This window comes from Musa acuminata, chromosome BXJ1-8 (assembly GCF_036884655.1).
Source record: "Musa acuminata AAA Group cultivar baxijiao chromosome BXJ1-8, Cavendish_Baxijiao_AAA, whole genome shotgun sequence".
Classification (NCBI taxonomy): Eukaryota; Viridiplantae; Streptophyta; class Magnoliopsida; order Zingiberales; family Musaceae; genus Musa; species Musa acuminata.
Genome location: NC_088334.1, coordinates 30,394,088 through 30,406,001, shown reverse-complemented (window position 1 = coordinate 30,406,001; position 11,914 = coordinate 30,394,088). Strand labels below are relative to the sequence as shown.

Here is an 11,914-nt window from a genome sequence, read left to right as displayed (position 1 = left end):
ATATTAATTTATTAAAAATTAAAAATATAAAGATTGATTCGTCTAAAATACTCGTTCGTTTTTTCTTTTATCCCCATGAGTTCTTAAAAGTTATTTAATATAAACGAGTCAGTCAACTCATGTAGATTAATTACGATAATATATACAAATTGAAAAAAATTTATAGGGTTAAAAACGAATATGAGTAACTTTGGAAGGCTAGATAGGCAATTTTGCCGTCCCTTAAATTTTATTTTCCAGTTTTCTCATCGTCTTGGCTTTGATTCCCCTCACCAGAGTATCCCTTTCAAGGAGAGTCGGAGACGCACGCGTGCGATTCAGAAGAGAGTTCAGAGCGATGTCTCTAACGTCGGTGAAAATGGCAGAGGAGGTCTGGCTCACTTGTCTTACTCACGCGCTCACTACCGAAACAGAGGAGATCATGGGTCTACTCCTCGGCGACATCCAAGTAATACATCATAGATCGAAAAAAAAATCCCATCTTGAAAGCATCCTTTTGTTCCTTCGCAAATCGTTGGATTTTAAATTGTCATTTTGGAGTTGCGATTAATTAGCGTTGATTCATTATGTGGCGTGAGAATTTGTAGGTCTTGCATATATTTATCCGTTTGCTGCCTACTAGAATGCTTTTTTTCGGTGTCCAGTGATAATTGATGGAGCCATGGTTTAGGGTTTCTTTTCCTTTTCCTTCTTTTTGTTTCACTTATTTAAAAAGTACTTTTAGATTGTTCCCTCTTGTTGTGACGATTCTGCATAGTGTTTCTTCATCGTGCTATTATCATAAAAAAAATTAACTTGAATGACTTTAGGTGAAATCAACGTTTTATATTACAGATTGTCAATTTCTTTCTATCAAGGTTTCTACCTTTTCTGGATATTATGGTAATAATTATATATGAATTTTACGAATTTTTATTTTTGAGACGTCAATCTTTTTCTGCTAGAAATTTCTCTTTTCTGGTGTTGTAGATAAGATCACTATGTTGCTCGACATCTACTTAGCTATGATGTGACAATTGATCTGAAGAAAGAGGTTGTAGGAAATTTTTCTCAATTTTACCGGGCACAAAGACGGTTTTCTTGACTAAGGAAAAAACTTATTTAATAGTTTATAGTTTTTATTTCATAGCAATATGAAGTTCCATTTGAAGAGTTTGTTAGTGATCTGTTGCATGACCTTGACATGTCTTGCCCTGCCTGCCACTTTTCATCGTGTTTAGGAATTGTTGCGAATTCCTGTACTGTTTTTAAGCTTACATTTTGATGGTAGGGAATGAAGCCTGTTCTTGCAAGTGGGAGTATGACACCTGTTTGTCTCATCTTCTTGATCTTTATGTCATATTACCTGACAAAATTTAGTGTGGTTCTACCAAATAGGCTAATGAAACTGATTGAGAACTACTTTTAGTAGTGATTTCTGAAATTTTATTTGAAACCAACGTACTCTTATAATTTGGATAAAACTAATCATGTTGCTGGAACCATTTTGTTATGTTGTTGAATGTTAAAAAATGTAAAGACCTTAGTTGACATAGGCATGGTGATTGTTACAGAAAAACTTGGAGCTGTGAGTGAGATAGTGGTATTGTGATTGTAGACCTATTTTGAGAGAGAGAGCTGCCTTTGCTTTTGGTGTTTCTTCATAACTACATGGTAGTGGTCCAGGGAGCGCAACTTATAGTGAAACACAAGTTGGGAAGAAATTGTCAATAATAGACATGAATTTTTTCTTGTCATAAGAAGCCACAGTTATACAAGGTCTCAAGTCACTTTCTCTTTCACAAATAAGGACAAACATGGATGGAATCATGATGATATATTTGGATAAGCATGATCGTAAATAGCCTTTGGATCCAAAACAAGAGAAGCATTTTGAGCCCATCACAACTTGTGATGCAGTTGGAACAATGATTTTATTTGTAGGAAGCTCTAATCAGTTGTTAGATAGTAAAATAGCTATATGAGCTATTAGACATGCTCTTTAACTCTTCTAGTGATGGATTTTCTCATCCTATGCTTTATTGGATGCTAATGCAAGCTTTTATTGTTGTAGGAGAATGCAAGGGTTATTTTTTCTTTAATTTCAGCCATTCTGCTTTCTTCTTGTGCCTTTTCATTATCTTCTTTACTTTTTTAGGCATATTTTGACAATCTGATCCTTGTAGTATTCAAATAGTGGGAATGCGACTGCACTAATATGGGGAGCATCCCCACAGATGCGGTCTGATCGACGCAAAGATCGTGTGGAGACTAATCCTGAGTTGCTTGCTGCAGCTTCAGCTCAAGCTGAGATATCCATTATCTAGTTAGATTAATTTTTCTTTGATCTTAGAGGATGTGAAATTTTGCATTTAAAACTTGACCTTTTAGCACAGAATGACTCTGACAACAGGCAGAACAACAAGGGTTATTGGGTGGTATCATTCACATCCTCACATTACAGTTCTTCCATCTCATGTAGGTAAGCTGAATATTCTAATGACTGCTTTGAGTTGTAATGTGTTAATACTTTATTAATCTATGGCAGAAAACTGAGACAAGTTAATATCATATTATTCTGCTCCTTTATATTGTGTTATTCAAATTGCCACTAAATGATAAGGTTCCAAAAGCCTTTTTGGTGAACATGTGTCCCAGTGTGTTTCTTCTTTTGTTTCTACATTTAAAAAAAAATGATATACTATGTCAAATATCTTGACCTAGGATATGGAGGAAAATATAAATACAATAGAGATAAACTAATTAAAGATAAAGACCTTTAGTTCCAAAGGGGAAGAAGCAAGGATATAATTCTCTATATGATATCGATTTCAGTAATCTATTGCATTGGTATAGTACTAGTACACTAGGTGGTATATTGACATACTGAATGGTATCTTTAAATAAAATGATAAAAATAAAAAATGAATAATATTATACTGGTATTAGTGAACAACTAGGTATTATTTCGATAGACGATAAGATGAGAGAAAATCGTTCAAGATGGTATGAACATGTGTTTAAAAGCAAGGATTAAAATATCGTACCGTACCGGAGTTTCAAGATTCGCTTGGTATGGTAGGGTATTGTATACCAAGCGGTATACCGTTCGGAATATATATATATATATATATATATAAAGTAATAAAAGAAAAGATTTTCGGTGACGTCGCTTCGGCGATGTCGCCTCTCTTCTCTCCCACACGAGGCAACGTTGCTTCGGTGACGTCGCCTCTCTCTCTCTCTCTCTCTCTCTCTCTCTCTATATATATATATATATATATATATATATATATATATATATATATATATATATATATATAATCTTTTATTTATATATAAAATTTTAAAAAAAGTGCGACGTCGTCTCTCTTCTCCCCACGCGGGGCAACGGCCTCGGCGAAGTCGCCTTTATATATATATATATATATATATATATATATATATATACATATACCGCCTGGTAGCCGGCGGTCCGTGTACTGGTCTGCTGATGGACTGGTATGTACCTCTCGGTATGGGTGGTATTATTCGAAATTGAAGACTTTGCTTAGGAGACCTCTAGATGCGGTAGTTAGAAGAGGTGAAATGATTAATGTTGGTGGTACGAGAAAAGATAGAGGAAGACCTAAAAAGACTTTAATATAAACTATAAATAAAGATCTAAGTACTTTAAACTTAACTAAACATATAACTTTTTACAAATCTTAATAGCGGTAAAATATCCATGTAACTGACTCCAAATAGTTAGGACTTATGACTTTGTTATTGTTATTATTGTTAAATAATATTGTATTGGTATCAAGCTATGCATTTTGACATTGATACTTGATTGGACTAGTAAATATTGATCTGTACTAAACAGTTTGCTCAAGAGTCAAGTGAATCAAGGCAGTGGATCATGAACCACCCTACTCGGATTCAGTTCCTGTAAATCACCCATCACATCAGTGATATTTAACTTATGTCGAACAAGTATAGTTTTATTACTTAAACCACTTGAACATTATAGGGTGAATGACATTATATTAATCTATTGTTTGAGAAGATGATAGGTCCTGTATAAACCATGAAGAACTGGTAAAAGTTTAGTAGATATAATGATTAAATTAGGCATTCAAATAAATCCCATCTGATGCTGATTGCTGGTATGGTAAGAGGGATGACAGAAAAAGGGGCTTGTCCCCATATGGTTCACAAGGTTACCATATAACTATAGGCACCAAAGCATGTAGCAGCTTATGTGATGCTTTGGTTTGCACAGTGTTTGTTTCATCAGTACAAATTAGAAATTAGTTAATTATTCCACATGTACTTTCTTGAAGCTTTTTTAACCTATTTTTATTTCTGGTAATCTGTGGTGTTTCATTTGTTGATAGAAACTTTATATGGTTAAGTATTGCAAAGTGAATGATGGAAGTAAAAGTAAGCTAAACCTTAAAATGTTATTTTCTAAATAAACCTTTTTATTTGTAGAATCACCTTCTACTAGTGATCAATTTCTTATTTAGCCTCATTTTCATATTGTTGTCTCACTGGCACATGAGGTAAATCATCAACATGTCTAGTTTTGTTGGAAATTATTATGTAGAAAATACCATTATTCTCTTATGGATCTTATGATTTAATGCATGATTTGTTCAGAGATCGTCGTTACAAAATCTCATTAGGTAAATGGTGTTTCAATTTTGGGTTTCAGCAAAGCTAGTTTGTTATCAATTTTTGATCTGGTTGACATGATATTCATATACCTGAAAGATGAAAAGTTCATATCTTTCTACAATGACCATTGTTAAGTTATGACTTACTAGTATTCTATAACTAACATGACTATAACAAAGCTGGTACTGCGTTGAATATTTGAACTTCCACTCAGGTTTCACCCTGTAGGTTATTGATAAAAAGAATGAATTTAGATAAGTTAAACACGTTCTTTGAAACTATAAAATAGCATATTAAGAGTGAATTTGGCTACTATAAATTTTTTCCTTCATTTAGCTTTGGATTAAGGTTTTCAGACTTATTCTCTGTCAGACTAAGTCCTGATGCAGTAAATTTCTACAGTTTTCCCTCTTTCATTTCAATAAAATGATAAAAAAGGTCACTGAAAACTATTGGAACTAAAGACCATCAGTGACTTTTGTCTTAAAGATCAGAAAAATGATTTTAACCACCAATAAATGTTCAAGACTCCTGCAAATGCAGGATTTGTGGTGGGTTAATGTTTGCAACCCTATCTCTTGTTGTCCACCATTAATCTCTCTAGAATGTAATTTGTTGATTAGTTTGTTCAAAAGTTCACTACCTGCATGTATGTAGTCATCCTTCTAAAAATGCACACTCTTGTAAGAGCTCCTTTTCCATAACATATGTATGCAAAAAAGATAAATATGTGAATTAGCATATGCAGTAAAGATGTAAGGATATAAACACACAAGATATTCTACCTTTTACCTTTTTAATGTTGGGGATGCAAGTTTTTTGTGATTTGACTTGTCTTGATTATTTATTTAGGTGTAGCTATATTTATATTTGGTTTACATATTGAACTGAATTTGTTGGATCCTTTCCATGTGCATTTTGTTAATCTATTGAAGTTGGTAACTTGTGATTTGCAGATGTTCGAACTCAAGCAATGTATCAATTGTTGGAACATGGTTTCATTGGACTGATATTTTCTTGTTTTAGTGAAGATGCCCAGAAGGTCTATCTTATGCTACCTTTCCATATCACAAAGCATCATTTAGCTCAATAAGATATACATTATTTTTTCTTTCAGGTGGGAAAGATTCAAGTTATTGCTTTTCAATCGATGGATGGGAAACAGAGGCAGGCACCACCTGTTACCAATAGTTCCATTATAGAAGTTGAATCATCTTGGAGTTCCTCGGACAACACCTTCTTGGTATCAACACCTGCATTGACTGAAAGCTTTGAACAAGATACTGGAGACTCTAGAGCATCCAAAGCTAGTAAGGTAATATGAAATATTCCTTTTATGCTTATATATTGTTTAATCTAACGAAAATTTCTCTGTTTTATGTATGGCGAACAACTGGTACTGAACTTTTGACAGTCAAAACCTGCTTAACTTGATATAGGGACATTATCACCGAGGCAGTTGCCTAGGCCAACAAATAGCTACTCTACAATTTGTTGCATCCATTGTACATGCCTACTTGGCAGTGTCATCAAAGGCAGTGGGCCCTAAAAATACCAAGGTTCCAAAATGCTAAGGTGCTCACCATTATAAAAGTTATAAAAAAATATAATTAAGGAGATAATTATAAAATTTATAAAATTGTTGCCATGATTCAGAATCCTAAAACTGCAATGATAATCCAATATACTAGAATTGATAAATTCAGTCCCTTAAACAATCATAAACTACTATTAATGAAAGTTAACCATTATTAACAATAATTAACATTTAAATTCAGGAGAAGGCCAGATGGGGCTATTGGGGAGAGAAAGAAGCATGGGGCATTATCGAGGGAAGAAGCAGAGAAAAAGGAATGGGGTAGGGAGGTGCTGTTGGGAAGAAGCAGAGAGGGGAAGAGCTCGAGTGCGACAAGTCTGCTGGGGAGAAGCAAGAGGAGGTGGGGGGTGCTTGAGGACAGTAGCTCTGCTGAAGAGAAGCAGAGTGGGGGAGCTCGTGTGTGACACTGCTGGGTAGAAGCAGATAGTGTAGGCAGGAGGTGGTCAGGCAGATAGCAGTAGAGGGCTGACAGGTAGAATGGGTGGTGAAGTAAGATGGGACAACACATGAGGCTTCAGGGTAAAAGCAAAGAGTAGGGCTCGGGGGTGGCAGCACTGTTTGGGAGAAGTAGATAGAATAAAGAGGGGTTTGGGGGAGGGGGGGGGGGTGTAGGGGGGAAGTGGGGTGGTTGGTGGGGAGCTCGGGGCAGTTGCTTTGCCAAGCAAAGGGTCAATCAGCAGGAGGTCGAGGAGGAGGGGAGGAAAGCAAAGAGTAGTTTTACTTTTTTCTCACATGTGGGTATCTGTATAAAGGAATAAACATCAATAATCGAAGATATGATATAGATAACTGGTGCAAGGCTATTGTTTTCCAATGGTATGTTTCTATCATCGGTTTTTAGAATAATGAGAATAAGATATGAGGGAATTAAAAATTTAGAGACAATAATGTAAGGATTATTAAATATATAATGAAAAAAAGAGGAGGTTTGGAACTTGAAAGGGGACAATATCAATACTTTGTGGACTATGATGAGCAAAGAATTTTGGAGCATGATAAAGGAATGATAAAGGAGATTATATGAGAATCTAAAGATAGTTGTGTAGCTTTAAGAGAGAGTTAGTGATGATGCAAGAAAGTTCAAAAAATGATTACTACTAAAAGATCATGCTTCTAAGGTTGACAAAATTATAAAAATGAGGAGAATCTAAGAAGATATGTAGCAACAAAAAAAGAGGCAACAAAGATTGTAGGTATGACAAGATACTAGATTTATGATAGTTCTTTATAATAGGTTAGTACTAAGAATGGCAAAAAGGATATATTTCAAATTGTTCAAGCTATGAAAAGAAAGTGCATGGATTTAGATAATATAAGATGCATTATAGATGAAAATCATAAGGTTCTTATTAATAATAAGGAGATTATGGAAAGATTGAGATTTTTTTATAAATTATTTAATGAATATTCTAAATAACTTAGCTCTAAATAAAAATAATGCTGGTAGTCTTAGTAATCATTGATTTATTTGTAAGATTTAAGGATTTTAATTTCGAATAATATCGCCCATACTGCACATTCGGGTCCGTCAGCAGACCGGTACATGGACCGTCCGTTATCGGGCGATAGTATCGATCGATGACGGAAAAGAAAGAAGAAAACCTGGAGATCCAATGCGACGATGAAGCCTCGGTGACGTCGCCTCCCCTTTTTTTTTTTTTTTCATGCGGCTCCTTATACGGGCAGAGCTGTCGTTTATTTTTAAATATATATATATATACCCAGCGGTATACTGAAATATACCGCTCGATATATTTATACCGTACCATACTGAACTGAGCTCGAAACTCCGGTACGGTATGAAATTACAAACCTTGGTAAGATTAAAGCAAGTAATGCAATATAAGCCTTAGAAAAAGGCTGAAAATAGGTTAGAGTGTGGAGCTCAATATTATTCCTATTGAGGCTTTAAAGAATTTAGGTGATCAAGGAATATTTTGATTGACTAATTTATTTAATAAAATTTTAATGATGGTAGGAAAAGATTTCTACTAACAATTTGTAAGAATAATAGTGATATCCAAAATTATTCTAGTGACCAAGGAATTAAGATGATGAGTCATATAAAGAAGCTTTGGGAAAGAGTAATTGTTAGTAGAATAAGATGTGATGTAAATATTTTCGAAAATCAATTTAGTTTTCTATCCGAAAGATTAACAGTGAAAAGTTATTTATTAAGTAATAAAAAAGTATAGAGAAATAAAAGAAAGATTTATATGTAAATTTTATTGATTTAGAAAAATCCTATGATATTTTTCGAAACGATCTATTATTGGGGGCTTTTGGAAAGAAAGATGTGTTAACTAAATATATTGATGTTATAAAAGATAGTGTAGTCACTAATGTTAAGAGCACCCAATGAATTTCTTATTAATATAGGATTATACGAAGACCAATATTAAGTTTTTACCTTTTTTATATTGTTAATGAATGAACTTAGTCATATACAAGATAGACCTATTTGTTACTAATATTATTATGGTTTATAAAAGTTTAAAATAAAATTAATTTTAATCTTGAGCTATAAGAGCAAACTTTGGAAATGAAATATTTTAAATTAACTAAGACCAAGACAAAATATATGAGAGTAATTTTAATAATAGTAAGAGAAGAACTAACAATATAGTTAAGTTGGATCGATAAACATGTCCAATAAGTAGAAGTTCTAGATTTCTTGAATTGATTATTCAACAAGTTTAAGAAATTAATGAAAGCAAGGGCTATTTCGTTCGGACCAATACAAAATGGGCAGTATGTATCGGTACGAGCGTGAACCAATATATGGATCGCCCCGTTTCGAGCGATCTTCTTTGACCTGTTTAAATGTTTAGGGCTCATGAACGCTTGAATGCGAGTGCTTGACACTATCGCCCATCATCGACGGTGAGCACCCTCACTGTCAACAGGTAGGTTTTGTCCACTTCTCCTCCTTCGACCTCTTCTTCCTCCATTGCCTCCTTTCCTCTTGGTTTCTTCTTTCTCCTCTTTTTCCACCATCTCTTCTTCCTTTCTTTTCCTCCATCCTCTTCCTTCGTTTGCTTTTTCCTCCTCTTCCCCCTCCATCTCCTCTTCCTCCTACTTCTTCCTACATTTCCTCCACCATCTCCTCTTCTTCCTTCCTATTTATTCCTCCTCTTTCTTCTTTCTCCTTCCTCCTTTTCCTCCACTACCCGTTGCTCTTCTCCTTCCTTTCTGAAACACCGATAGTGACTAGTACGTATTGGACTAATAGATCACCGGAATGGGTCTTGTACCTGAAATGATGGCCCTTGTATGAAAGTATTATTCATAAAATAAAAGCTTTGTGGTTTATGGGATCATTGGATCCTTTAAGATTATAAGAAAAAAATTATAAGATAATTATTAGACTAATAATAATTTATAGGTTTAAGTATTTGGTGGTTAAGAAACAATTTATAAAAGGTTTGTGTCATTGAGATGAGAATATTGAAGCAAATATGTGGAGTTAATAAGAAATATAGAAAAAAAATATAATTTCATCTATGAACAATCAAGGGTAACTTTGACAGATGGTAAAATGTGGGAGTATCTGAACTGCCAGTCGTATATTTAAGAAAGAGAATCTCCTTTAGTGTAAGTGCTAGTTTGTAGCCCTCCAATAGGATGCTTTCTTCCCTAAGAAGACTATGGTATGCTTCACTTTCTCACTCCCTCTATCTTTGGGCAATTCATCAGTTAAGAGCAGAGAAGGTTAGAAACATTATAAGAGAAAAAAAGAAGATAAATGACATAGGCAAGGGAAGAGATATACCTAATAGTGAGCAAGGCAAGTGACCCTGCCATGCCACATTGATCATGGAAGTAGCAGATTGAAATGAGAGTGGGAAGGAAGAGAGCAAGGAAGTTGCATTCCGTTCTATACTTGCTTGTGCTTGTGAGTGAGAATACCTTTTAAGAACCCTAAGAAAGGCTTTTTTAGTAGTTTTTTGAAGTCAGCTTGACAATGACAGGGCTCTACCCAAGGTTTGAAATTTTGTATTGTACCGGTGTATCAAGCTTTACTCAGTATAGTACGGTACGACGTATCGAGCAGTATGCTAGGGCGTACTGAGCGGTACGCCTAATTTACGCATAAAATCCTCCGAAAATACATGATAGGAGAGTGTTGTATGATGGCTACAAACATACTTATTCTTTTAAGGTGAATGAAAAGAAGATTATTTTAGCTCCATTATAACCTTCTGAAACCAGTCCACCAAAGAAGGAAGTTAGTGCTCTTATGACCTATGGTGAATGTAAGGGTGCACTAGAAAGGGGTGGTGATATTTTGGCTCTAGTAGTAGTAGAGAAGAATGAACAACACAAGGAGTCACCAACAATCATGAAATCAATCCTGGAGGAGTTTTAAGATGTTATACTCGAGGAGATTCCACAGTCTTTCACCTTTGAGAGACATCCAACATCATATAGATCTTATTCCAGGGGCTATGCTACTTAATAAAGCAGCCCATAGAATGAGCCCCAAGGAGCATGAAGAACTTCAAAGGCAAGTGAGTGAGTTGGTAGAAAAGGGGCTGATTCGGGAGAGCATGAGTCCTTGTGTGGTTTCAGCCTTGTTGGTGCGTAAGAAGGATGGTTTTTGGAGAATGTGTGTGGATAATCGTGCCATCAACAAAATCACAATTGATTATCGTTTTCCCATTCCAAGGTTAGATGATTTACTTGGTTAATTGTATGGCGCTTCTATTTTATCTAAAATTAATTTGAGGAGTGGCTATTACCAAATTAGAATGAGGCCTGAAGATGAGTAGAAAACAACATTTAAAACTAGAGATGGCTTGTATGAATGGTTGATTATGCCATTTGAGCTATCTAATACTCCTAGCACTTTCATGAGATTTATGAATTATACGCTTAAGCCATGTATTGAGTCTTTTGTTGTGGTTTACTTTGATAGCATATTGGTGTATAACAAGAATGAAGAGGAGCATATATATCATTTTAAAGAGATCTTTCTTATTTTGAGGCAGTAAAAGCTATATGCTAATCTAAAGAAGTGCGATTTCTTTACTCTTAATGTGGTATTTTTGGGGTATATTGTTTCAAAAGATGGGATCATGATGGATCAAAGTAAGGTAGAAGCTATTCTTAATTGGTTGACACCTGCTTCATTGCATGATGTGAGGAGTTTCTATGGTTTAACTTCCTTTTACAGAACATTCCTCAAGGGTTTCAGCTCTATTGTTGCTTCAATCACCGAATGCCTAAAAGGTGATAAATTCAAGTGGACTACTAGTGAGGCTGATGATGCTTTTGAACTGTTGAAAAGAAAGGTTACCGAAGCTCCTATCTTAGTTTTGCCTAATTTTGACAAGGTGTTTGAGGTTGAATGTGATGCCTCTAATGTGAGTATTGGTGCTGTTTTGAGTCAAGAAGGAAATACCATTGCCTTTTTTAGTGAGAAGCTGAATGATACAAGGAGATATTCTTCCTATGATAAGGAGTTCTATGCCATTTATAGAGCCTTATCTCATTGGAGTTAATATCTTTTTATCAAACCATTTGTCCTATATTCTGACCATGAGGCATTGAAGTTCATTAATCTCCAGCACTAGCTAAACAAGAGGCATGTAGCTTGGGTAGAGTTCTTGCAATCTTATAACTTTATTATTAAGCACAAATCTGGTGTTCAAAGCATAGTTGCTGATGCATTGA

At 34.8% G+C, this 11,914-nt stretch overlaps 1 protein-coding gene across 1 annotated transcript in view; it reads left to right on the top strand.

The window, feature by feature from the left end:
* The first annotated feature begins 220 nt into the window (after positions 1–220).
* The window catches only part of LOC103994889 (uncharacterized), a 30,176-nt gene continuing 18,482 nt past the window's right edge, over positions 221–11,914 (top strand). Inside the window, exons 1-5 of the mRNA XM_065079409.1 lie at positions 221–448; positions 2,166–2,292; positions 2,375–2,461; positions 5,598–5,683; positions 5,759–5,956. Coding sequence (XP_064935481.1) covers positions 338–448; positions 2,166–2,292; positions 2,375–2,461; positions 5,598–5,683; positions 5,759–5,956 — 609 coding nt within the window. The 5' untranslated portion in view covers positions 221–337. The remainder of the gene's footprint in view (positions 449–2,165; positions 2,293–2,374; positions 2,462–5,597; positions 5,684–5,758; positions 5,957–11,914) is intronic.